The sequence below is a fragment of the Silene latifolia genome, chromosome 7 (assembly GCF_048544455.1).
Source record: "Silene latifolia isolate original U9 population chromosome 7, ASM4854445v1, whole genome shotgun sequence".
Classification (NCBI taxonomy): Eukaryota; Viridiplantae; Streptophyta; class Magnoliopsida; order Caryophyllales; family Caryophyllaceae; genus Silene; species Silene latifolia.
In genome coordinates this window covers 113,686,946-113,698,889 of record NC_133532.1, presented here as the reverse complement: position 1 = coordinate 113,698,889, position 11,944 = coordinate 113,686,946, and the positions used below count along the sequence as shown (strand labels likewise).

Here is an 11,944-nt window from a genome sequence, read left to right as displayed (position 1 = left end):
ATAGGAAACAGTATCCGGACTTAGCCGAGTAAACACCATCCTCATTAAATTTCCAATAAATGAAGTCGTCAATATCAGGTACTGGAGGTTCCATAGCAATGATTTCCTTTGCAGTTTTGGTTGAAAAAAAACGAAAGAGCATCGTCGGATTCCAGTCGCCAGAGTCTAAAATAAAGGATGATAACAGCGGTGGTTGGTCTGGAACGGGTGAAATAAGTGTACGTAGATCTCCATTTACCCAACGACTCGACCAAATATTAACCAACTTACCACTACCAATTTTCCAGCAAACGACATCTTTAGTTAAACTCACTGCACGACAGATTCCCGACCATGCATAAGATGCATTTGAAACCAAAGACCTGGAGCTCGGAATAGGCAGATCCTTCTGGTATTTTGAAGTCCAAAACTTTGCGAGTAAGGTAGTTGGTTGAGAAGTAATGCGCCAGAACTTCTTGAGGATTAAGGATTGACCTAGCAAGAAAGTATTCTTAATGCTAAGGCCGCCATATTCCTTGGGAGCATGTAAAATATCACGTCTAAGCCAGTGTATTGTATTCTTGTTCCAATCATTCCGCCACCAGAAAGCGGCAATCAGAGCATCAATCTTGCGGCAGACACCATGTGGGATAGGGACACAGGATAGAATATGGTTTAAAGAAGCTAGTAGGATAGCCGAAATAATAATAAGCTTACTCGATTGGCTCAGATGAAGTGCAGTCCATGAAGCAATGCGAGTAGTAATCTTGTCAATTAAAGGAAGAAATAGCTCTGATTTTTTTTCCGGGTCATCATTGGATTACAAAAGTTGTCATATTCGGATTTGTACCATGTCAAGCTATTAACATACGAAGTATATTCAATTTTATCGTTGAGCCGGGCCATCATCAAATGACAAGAAGGAACTAACCTATGTAAATCACTTTATTTTTTTGGTCTAATGAAGCACGCTCTTAATTGAGCTCTTAATTGCATTACAGTAAAGGGGAGGGGAATTTGAACCTGAGACCTATTGTCCATGATACCCGTCTTAACTACTAAATTAAGATACCCACGGTAAATCACTTATATTGTGAAAAAGAGTAGTTCATCTAACAGAATGTCACAACTTATTTAGATTTCCGAAAACACTAATTATCATACCCCGTGAACACATTATAATTCACCCAAATTACTAATAAAACAGGTTATCAAAAACAAGGACTCCCCAAATGTGACTTATCTACTCAAAAATACACCCAAATTGGGCACCCAAATTGGAACTTTTAGTAAAAAAAAACTTGCCTTTTAAAAAATTTGATAATTTTAAGCAAAAGTGTAAGGAAACAAAAAGCAAGAATATTTATCAGATTAAGCTAATAACTTTACGTGTCAGAGTTGATCAATGGCAGAAAAAGTAGGTCCTACTTAACTATGTTTAAATTCAGCTCCTCGCCCTCTCTAATTTTCGCAACACTCACCATTCTTTCTCCTTCTTTCTCTCCTTAAAACAAGTACAAAAAGGATAAAAACAATAAAAATTATCCATTATTTTTAGCTCTAAATTCCCCTTTTTTCTCAAGAATTTGTGTTTAAATAAAGAAAAAGAAAGTGGGTATTTTTCACAAATGTGGGAAAAATTAAAAATGTTGGGTGTTAAACAAAAATATTTGATGATGATTTTGTTTGTGTTTGTTTTTGTTATGGTTTCCTCTGTTCATGCCAATGTTTGGTATGATTACAAAGCAATTAAAATTAATGATCAAAGAAGAATTCTTTTATCTGGTTCGATTCATTATCCTCGAAGCACCCCTGAGGTAATTCCCCTGTTTTTTTTTCCTAAAAAATGACGTCGAGTTTTATTCAATTTAGTTCAATTGGTATTACCGCGATTCTGTATCAGTTAGTTTATCTGGTAAAATTGTGAACTGATACCTATCATATGATAATAGGTAATATCGGCTATTCTCACGTAAACTCGTTTTACAAACTAGTTGTATGAGGTCGTTTTATGCAAGAATGATGCATTGCGAAATTCTTTAGAGGGTGAAGGGTGGTTGTGTTTCTAAATTTAAGCATTTATCAAATGATGAAATGAACTAAAAAGGGTAAAATGTCAACATATAGTGGTTACATTATTTCTATTTTGAAAAACAGGTTTTTTTATAGAACACAAGTTAGAAAAACCGTTTTACAATTATGAATGATATTAATTTGATGGAAAATGGTTGGTTGTTATAGATGTGGCCTGATCTTATAAACAAAGCGAAAGATTCAGAATTGGATGTTATTCAAACTTATGTTTTCTGGAATGGTCACGAGCCTACCGAAGGCAAGGTAATTTTAATACAAATTCTTGTTTTTCTTATATTTTTTTTACTTTTTATTATTCGTAATGATAATTTTATTTATTTTAATTCATTGCAGTATTATTTTGAGGGGAATTATGATTTGGTAAAGTTTATTAAGGAAATACAACAAGGTGGACTTTACGTTCATCTTAGGATTGGTCCCTTTGTTTGCGCAGAGTGGAACTTTGGGTAAGAGTTTCTACTTCTACTTGTCTTAATAAACACAGTAAACCTATTAATGAAAAATACGTCGAGTGAGGATAGTCGGATACGAGGTCGCAATTGACAAGGACTATATAGCACACGAGCGAGAAAAAATCATCGTTAAAACTTTACATCAGACAATCTGATAAAGACAGTTGAAACTTAATTAGTATACGGATCGAGTATTTGCTGACGTAGATTTTTGACGTTATAATGAGTATTTTAAAGTTGACAAAAACTTTTTAACACACCTTTACGTGAACGTCGTTAACTCAGAGGCCTATTTTAACGCTAAAATTTTTTGCTACATTTTTTGACATCTTTTACTCTTGATTGATATTCAGAGGATTTCCGGCATGGCTCAAGTTTGTTCCCGGCATTGAATTTAGAACCGATAATCAACCTTTCAAAGTAAGTCAACGAAATACTCCTTCCATTCAAATCGAATTATGTACTTTTTAATTTATTTTATTGACGCGTATTTTTATTATTATATAATAAAGGATAAAATGCAAACATTCACAACCAAGATTGTTGAGATGATGAAGGCTGAAAAGCTCTTCCACTGGCAAGGAGGTCCAATTATTTTGGCTCAGGTCAGCATTACTACTAATCATATTTCCACTAGATCTTTTTTTTAGGTCAAAAACTTCTTTATAAAGGTGTTAAGTCATACACTATCCCAATTCGTGTTAATATAATGACATATACCACAAGACAGGGGCGAAGCCAGGATTTTAAGTTTGGGGTAGCAAAACTATTAACGCTATAAATTCATAAAAACGGAAAGTCATGAAAAATGTGTTGCATAACATATAAATCAACAATCAAAAGAACCTCAATACTAACTTAAAATTCTCATTTTATAATCCGCAACTTATCTTTAATTTTATTTTTCAACTATAATTTTTATTATATAATATAACTTTGTGATACAAAAAACGCTTAACAATTGCTACGTAATGGTTTAAATTGTTCACATTATAATTCGACAACCTATCTTCATTTTATTTTTCCTTACAATTTTAATACTTTACGATTTAGAAAAATTTAACCATTATAATAAACATAACGGTAACAAATATAATGGAATCAATAATTTGAAAAATTGAAATAAATAACAAATTAATCGAATGACGAGAAGCTAATCATGAATTGTTACCGCCAAGTTGGGAGCTTTTAACGAAATTTATTTGAGATTCTTAACCATTTTTTTTAAAAAGTCATTTAATGAGGACAATAATAAAACAAGGTAAAAAAAATAATACTATGTATTTAGCAAGCCTCGAACCAGTGACCATTGCTTTGACTTCCACCTACTTTGCCACTGAACCACAACAGTATTGATGTGTATCTTATGCGTTACTTTTACTTATCTTAATGCTCTTGTTGGGGTAGCAGCACAGAAAATCCGAAACTATTTTTTTTTGTTTGGGGTAGCGGCTGCTATCCTTTGCTACCAATTGGATTCGCCCCTGCCACAAGATAAAGTCATCCTCCCAAAATGGATATCGAGTAGAGTCTTACATAATTCATTTTACTCCGTATCAAATAATTTACATATTTTTATTTTGAGTAAATTATCAATTACACCCACGCCAAATACACATTTTTACATTTACTCTCACGTCAAATTTGTTTTTTAAATTACACCCAAGTTAATAGCTCAGTTTATAAATTGCACCCAACCCCATTTTCCGGCGAAAAAAATTATGAAATGACAATTTTGCCCCCGAATCTATTAGTCTGATTTTGTGTGATTTTGAGTTACTTCCCCTATTTCCTCCTCCACCTTTGAGCTTCATCTTTCTCCTCCATTACAACTTCATCTTCTTCCTCCTCCATTACAACAATAACCATGAAGCCTTCCCCGATTTCAATCATTTTTTCCTTATCAAATAAATAAAAAATCCAAACACCTATACTCCATACACAAATTAAAATCAATAAGCATTGATCCAACCTTAATTGATATCTCCTCCATTTTACTTCTAATTATTTCCCCTTAATTTTATCAATTGACTTTTTGGGTGGTTGTTTTCGACTTTTTGTTGTTGTCTGCTTTATTCCCCAAACCCAACAAATATTGAAAAATCTCCCCAAACCACCTGCAATTCGTACACCGAGGCTCAAGCACGACCACCAAGAGTTGCTCATCAACCCAGATTCGCACCGCCTAATTCATTCTTCTTCTTTTTATTTTGATTGGATTTGTTTGATGTGAGGGAAATTATTTACTTTATTTGTTATTTATCCCTAATTCATAATGTGCATTTGGGTTGATAAATCTGGAGAACTTGAAATGAAAGAAGAAGAAAGAAGAAATTAAAAAAAGAAATTTGAAGAAAGAAAAATAATAATAAATCTGGAGAAAATGAAATGGAAGAAGAAGAAAGATGAAGAATAAATAAAGAAAGAGGAAGAATAAATTAGAACAGTCAAGAAAAGGAAGAAGAAGAGGAAAGAACAAGGGCAAAATCGTCCTAAAATCAATTTTTTTTAAAAAAAAATTGAATTTTGACGGAAAAGTGGCCGGATTCCGATATTGGGTGCAATTTGTAAACTGAGCTATTAACTTGGGTGTAATTTAATAAAAAAATTTGACGTGGGAGTAAATGTAAAAATGTGTATTTGACGTGGTTGTAATTGATAATTTACTCTTTTATTTTAGAACGTGACATCTATAACTTACCGTTTAGAAGTGACATCTAAAACATTCGTGTATCTACTAGCTTAGTTGATAAAGTCATGAGGGGTGATATTCATGGCCTAGGTTCAAATTCCGTGAGCATCAAAATTATTGTTGTGGCTTCCTCTACAACAAAAATAAAAACACCAAATTTAAAAATAAACTTGATGTATAATATAGTATTATTATTTTTTTTGCCTTCAAGATTGACTCATCAATGTGAAAAAAAAAAATGTTTGTTTATACATATAGAAAGTTGGATGGTTAGGGTGCAAGTCAAAGGTTAGGTGATCCTTCAACTAACAAAGGTGTATGATATTTTTTGTTTTTTTGTTTTTGTTTTTGGACAACGGAAATAATGTTTTACGTTCCAGTGTCATGACTGTTAACCATGTTATTAATATTGACGAAAAAATGACAGATTGAAAATGAATATGGACCAGTAGAGTGGGAACTAGGTCAACCAGGGAGAGAATACACAAAATGGTTTTCTCAAATGGCTCTTGGTTTAAATGCTGGAGTTCCCTGGATCATGTGTAAACAGCAAACTACCCCTGACCCTATTGTAAGTATTATTTCCGTCTCAATTATATGTTTACTTTTTATATTTGTTCATTGTTGCCACATCATGAAGTTTTTTAAATGATTGTACCAACTTTCTGGTGTTCTGGTACACTTTTACATTTGGTGCAAAAATAGTTGCTTTACCATAAAAGAGAAGGTTGGTAGCGGTCCTCCGTCCTCTGTTCCTCAGTAAATTACTAATTAGTTATTGGTGTCTGAATTTTGACAGATTGACACCTGCAATGGGTTTTACTGTGAAGGCTTTTGGCCAGAACATAAGGGCAAACCCAAGATGTGGACTGAAAATTGGACTGGCTGGTACACTGAATATGGAGGGCCTGTTCCATACAGACCTGCTGAAGATGTCGCTTTTTCCGTTGCAAGATTCTTCGCAAATGGCGGTTCTTATATGAACTATTACATGGTAAATGATTCGTCAAGAATCTCTGCCAATTACATATGCTACTTTGACACGACAAATAGACGTTCAAATTCAGGGCAAAATTGAAATCTAGGACCATATTGATCCGACCCATATTAAGACACGTCTATTCGACACACAACAAATTTTGAATTGATAATTAGAACCTTGCTTACCATGCTTAACTTCTTTGTCTCAGTTTCATGGAGGAACCAACTTCGGAAATACTGCAGGTCGTTTTGTTTCTACAAGCTACGATTATGATGCTCCAGTAGACGAATATGGTAACTAAAATCACGCATAAAATCACGTTTCGGAAAAAACACACAACTAAATTCATATTGGAATTGGTGGGAGTTTCTTAATGTGCATTTACCATGTTTAGGTTTGCCAAGAGAACCGAAATATACTCACCTTAAGAATCTGCACAAAGCTATCAAGATGTGTGAACAAGCTATGGTGTCTTCTGATGCACAGCTGACCAACCTTGGAAGCAATCAAGAGGTAAATCTATGGTTCTCAGCAACCTGCATCATTTCTCTAGCTTGTCTCATTCTGATAATTACGACTTGGTTCAGGCACATGTCTACAGCTCAAAATCAGGCTGCGCAGCTTTCTTGGCAAACTATGATCCTAAGTGGAGTGTCAAAGTCACCTGGAGCGGAATGGAGTTTGAGCTGCCTGCTTGGTCCATCAGCATTCTTCCTGACTGCAAAAAAGAAGTTTACAACACTGCAAGGGTTAGTGAGAAACTGTAAAACTAAAGAACACACCCTACAAATTTGTACCCCACACATTCTCGCACCAAAAAAATAGCCACAGTAGCGTATGTCAGCCATGCTATCTGGTACTGTCATTAAGTGGTGATACTCATGACTTGGGCCATGCTTTTGGAACCGGTTAGGTAAAAAGATGCCATTGTGGCTCCGGTTAAACATAGCAGATCAAAGAGCCACAAAAAGGAGAAAAAGAATAAGAAACTGCTTATATCGAATTCTCTGGTTTCTGCCAATATACATGATCTTAAAATCATCCTTAGTCCTTTCTGATACCTATCACTTGTTTCTTTATATTTCAGGTTTCAGCTCCCAAAGTCCATTCAAAGATGACGCCAGTAATTAATGGTTTCTCTTGGCAATCATACATTGATCAAACTCCAACAGCAGATTCTGGCAGTTCTTTCACAGAAAAAAAACTGTATGAACAACTTAACATGACTTGGGATAAGTCCGACTACTTGTGGTACATGACAGAGTATGTATTTTTCCATGTTATCCTCAAATCAGTCATTCTTGTTCAAGATAATAATTTCTCTTACATGGCTAGCTTACTCCTAATAATGTACCCTAATTTTGTTTGTTATCAGTGTTGTACTTGATGGCAATGAAGGATTCCTGAAGAGGGGAGATGCGCCAGTCCTCACTGTTCATTCAGCTGGACATGTTCTGCATGTTTTCGTCAATGGTCAACTACAAGGTAAAGATTAAACTTTTTTCTAAACATTTCACCAAATAATGGAGGGAACAGAGAGTAAAGAAGGCCTCGGCAAAAAAACGGAAACAATAAACTTGTATTGAAATTTCCGAGAAATGCTAAAAAAATGTCTGGTCACTAACGCAGCCCTATGGAGTTTTAGAAAGTGTCTGCCACTGCCACTGCCACTGCCACTGCCACTGCCACTGCCACTACATGGCATGTCTCGGTTTATTCTAACAAAATCCCATTTTTGTGAAGGTCATGTTTATGGCTCATTAGCAAAACCACAAATAACCTTCAGCCAAAAGGTGAAGATGTCGGCTGGAGTAAACAGGATATCTCTACTAAGTGTTGCAGTTGGACTTGCAGTTAGTTCCTAAACCCCAGTTTTTCTGTCTTTCTCAATGAAGTTCACTGAAAGAGAAACAATTTAGACGGATAGTGTACATATCTGACTAGCAAATTTAATGCAGAACGTTGGTGCACGTTTTGAAAAGTATAATCAAGGAGTTCTTGGTCCAGTAAATCTACAGGGTCTTAATGAAGGCACAAGAGACTTGACATGGCAGCACTGGTCGTACAAGGTTCGCCGTCTCACCATTTGCTATTCTCTATGTCCCAAGCAATAGTTTACCTATTCTATTTTGGTCCTCCATCTCAACCAACGGTTTTAGTTTCCTTTAATAGAATGTTTTGTGAGGTGAAGATACCCCTTTGCATAAAAACCGATCCATAAGCATGTATAAACTATTGGCCAGGACATCGAGAGTATTTGAATGAATGAGACCACAAAAAATAGACAGTAGCACAAATGACATTAAGATGACATAATCCTTCTGCATTCTGGTGAACAGGTTGGTATGAAGGGTGAAGATCTGTGGTTACATACTGCCAGTGGCAGCTCTAAAGTAGAATGGGGAGCACCAGCTCAGAAGCAACCCTTGGTTTGGTACAAGGTAAGGATTTTCATATAATTTGATATCCACATAACACTCACAATGTTACATTTATCAACAAAACTCGTTAAAAAGAAGCCTTACTGGTTAAAAAAGAGAACTCTGACACTTGCTCCACGCTCCCAGACTTTTTTCGATGCACCAGCAGGAAACGACCCATTGGCTTTAGATATGAGCAGCATGGGTAAAGGGCAGGTGTGGATAAATGGCAAAAGCATCGGTCGTCACTGGGCTGCAGCCATTGCGAAGGGAAAGTGTGACGATAATTGTAATTATGCTGGAACATACACAGAGTTTAAATGCCTAGCTGATTGTGGAAAACCCTCACAGAAATGGTAACATCATTTGCAAGTTCTTTATATCTTTTAGTTGGCTACTTACATACAACTTCTTGTGACGAATATATCTTTATATCAGGTATCATGTTCCACGATCATGGCTGCAACAGAAAGGCAATTTACTAGTTGTGTTTGAGGAATGGGGCGGTGATCCAAAGTGGATTTCTATGGTGAAAAGAACTGTCTATTAACTGTGAAGCTTATTGGTTTCGTTACATTAATATGGTACATCTTTAGTGTATTTGTTTTTCCGCACATATGATAAAGCATCCTTGGCTGCAAAGCAACCAAGAGGTGGATATATGGTCGAGTTGGTCCTTTTCGAAGGTCATTTGATCACAGCCAATCCACTATACAAGGTATATAACTTCCATGCAGTTTGTACTTCGTATATGGATAGGGTACAAACATTTCAGAGATAAAACTTCTCTGTTGATAAAAAAACAATCAGGAGCTGAATAATATCAAAACAGCTCCTGCTAGATGAGTAGGTAGAGTTATATGGATCGGATAAGTTTGTATATTTTACATACGTAAGTAGGAGTGTTATGTCGGCTTTTATCATCTGTACAAAATACTACAGGTAAGTGGTGAATAAAATATAGATTTTTACTGTAACCAATTTTCCTAAAGCGTAGCCGTGTTCTGTTCTATTGCACATTTTCAGTACTGGCAAAAAAAAAACTTATCTGCCTCGTTGCCACTCGCTATGTTACTCTACTTGGGCAATCTAACATAAAAAAGTAAAGATCTGGAACAGAAATCACGACACTTGAATTACGCCACAACTGAAATCTTACGCACACAGCAGCAGAACTTTCTGGTAGCCATTCTGCAAATAACGCTCAATCAAAGCAATTGTAAACAGAAACAAGAGCGCTAGACTCCTTAAAGCCAACAAGGAGCCATTATATCCAATTCAAGTATGGTAAAATGAAGAATTTCACGCCAATCCGTAATACTTGAATAAACGCAAAGAAAATTCACCAAGAAGACTTGTTACCTTTTCTCCACTAGTAGGCTTAATCAGGATTTGACAGAATGATAAAATATCAAGTAGTTTGCCTATTCAAACAGCTTTCTGACTGCCAAGACGCCATAATTGTATTCACCTACAAAAAATCATCACCAAAATCAACTGGTTTTAGACAGCAGTATTGGTAATACATCCATGGCTAACAAACTTGTCCAAGACAAGCATGATTTTAAATCGAGGGCATTGCTTGCGAATTATCATGTTCTCACTCTTCATGTAAGTAGTAACGGTTTAGTATCCATATGTTGGCAAATATATCAGCTGCAGAGGTCATGTATTCATATATCGGCTAATTTTAAGTCTTACGTACAGGAAGACAACAAGGTCTTTTATGGGTACATTACATGAAAACTGATATTGAACACCATGATGACAAGAGCATAACATACAAGTACATAGCTAAGACTGATTAGCTAGATAATCGAATGTATATTCACCAGTTCACCAAATTTAATCAAATCGCGCATATCTATCTGTAAATCAAGCTAACTGATAAAAAAAAACAGTCATATAATTGTGATCTAGAGACCTAAGCAAGTAAATCTCAAAACTCGTATTATATATTGTTGGCTGGCTATCTAATTAAAATTTGAGCTTTGCCCTCAAAAGGAAATGGAATGCCTACTACGTCACAAGACTATCTAATGTCTTCAAGCAACTAGACATACATAATCAAAAAGCTAAAGCAACGAGGGTCATCACCGACAATTCGATGAATAAATTAACCTAGTGAGATGAATCAAAAACTTCACAGCTATCCAACTCAGTCAGACATATCCAGGGCCGGTATCGTCCTATCACATTAGCTTATCAATACACTTAAGATCAAAATCACAAATTTTGAGCTTTGAGTTAATAGCTACATGCCTACATACAATAAAATACATGGGTCAGTCTAAAGTGGGAATTTGTGAACCTTTATATCTTCACTCCCTTAAATTCAAAATGGTGTACTACTTCTAAAGTATTACTCCCTAGCCCCGCGCATTAACGGATTCATACCATTTGAATAAAATACTATTCTCATATATTCAACTAATTAAGGATACGCTCCTGGTATGATTTATTAAATATAAAGGAAATCTTAACCTATTCAAATCATTTAAGCATTATCTGGGATATCACCTAGTATGCACGTCTAAGTCATTTTGCTTTATTTCATTGTAAACTAGAACCAAACTATAACGAGACTTTAGCTCCACTGAAGACGGAAAATACGGCAACAATCAATCGGAAAAAAAATCCAAAACTGAAGAAATGCAATTTACAAATCAAAACTAACAATTTTGAAGTAAAAGAATTAACAAGAGATGACAACATAAGTTCAATAATTCAATTAAAACCACTAACATAGATGAGTTCAAACAAGACTTTTAATCAATTGAATAGTACTACAAATTAAAGTAAAAGAATGAGAGTAATCGAAGTGAGAGAAGATGAACCCTAACCCTAGAATTGAATAACTGAAGCTCCATCATTTCTCTCCTCTCTCTTACTCTTTCTTTCTCTCTTTTACCTTTTTACACTTTACAACCACAAACCCCCAAACTACTGCCGCCACCACCGCTGTAACAACCCCTCACCACCGCAGCAGCCGTGCGCCACCACCACTTCGACCACCCGCTTTCATCCTTGCTTTCCATCTTACTCTCTCTTCTCTTTTCCGTAGCCCACCACCGCACCACCTCTCCCCCACCACTGCCAACACTGCCGTTAGCACTACACCAACCGTCACCACCGTCCGCTAACAGCAAGTAAGTTTTCATTCCCGTCCAATTTGTTATGCATTTTATGATTTTAATTAGGTTTTGATTTTTTTAGTTTTTGATTTTAATTATGTTATGTTTGATTGTATATGGTTTTTTGTTGGTTATTTTCGTTGTTGGATTTGTTGTTGTGGTTGGTTCATTTTCATTGATTCGTTGTTGTT

At 35.5% G+C, this 11,944-nt stretch overlaps 1 protein-coding gene and 1 long non-coding RNA gene across 3 annotated transcripts; one reads left to right on the top strand and one right to left on the bottom strand.

Annotated features, from left to right (window-relative positions):
• The first annotated feature begins 1,316 nt into the window (after positions 1-1,316).
• Positions 1,317-9,596, top strand: LOC141592573 (putative beta-galactosidase). Its single transcript, XM_074413304.1, has 17 exons — positions 1,317-1,796; positions 2,221-2,316; positions 2,407-2,519; positions 2,879-2,945; positions 3,038-3,130; positions 5,645-5,788; positions 6,017-6,211; positions 6,408-6,492; positions 6,594-6,712; positions 6,787-6,948; positions 7,287-7,462; positions 7,575-7,684; positions 7,943-8,052; positions 8,158-8,268; positions 8,539-8,640; positions 8,767-8,975; positions 9,058-9,596. The coding sequence occupies exons 1-17, from the start codon at positions 1,608-1,610 to the stop codon at positions 9,167-9,169; spliced, it is 2,193 nt and encodes a 730-aa protein (XP_074269405.1). The 5' UTR covers positions 1,317-1,607; the 3' UTR covers positions 9,170-9,596.
• On the bottom strand, positions 6,544-11,572 carry LOC141592574 (uncharacterized). Of its 2 annotated transcripts, XR_012521177.1 has the most exons (5): positions 11,463-11,572; positions 9,982-10,090; positions 9,022-9,810; positions 8,725-8,872; positions 6,544-6,917 (listed from the first exon to the last, which is right to left on the bottom strand). It is a non-coding gene; the product is annotated as an uncharacterized LOC141592574 (long non-coding RNA). The 2 variants fall into 2 exon arrangements; XR_012521176.1 differs by lacking the exon at positions 9,022-9,810.
• Between the last annotated feature and the right edge of the window lie 372 nt (positions 11,573-11,944).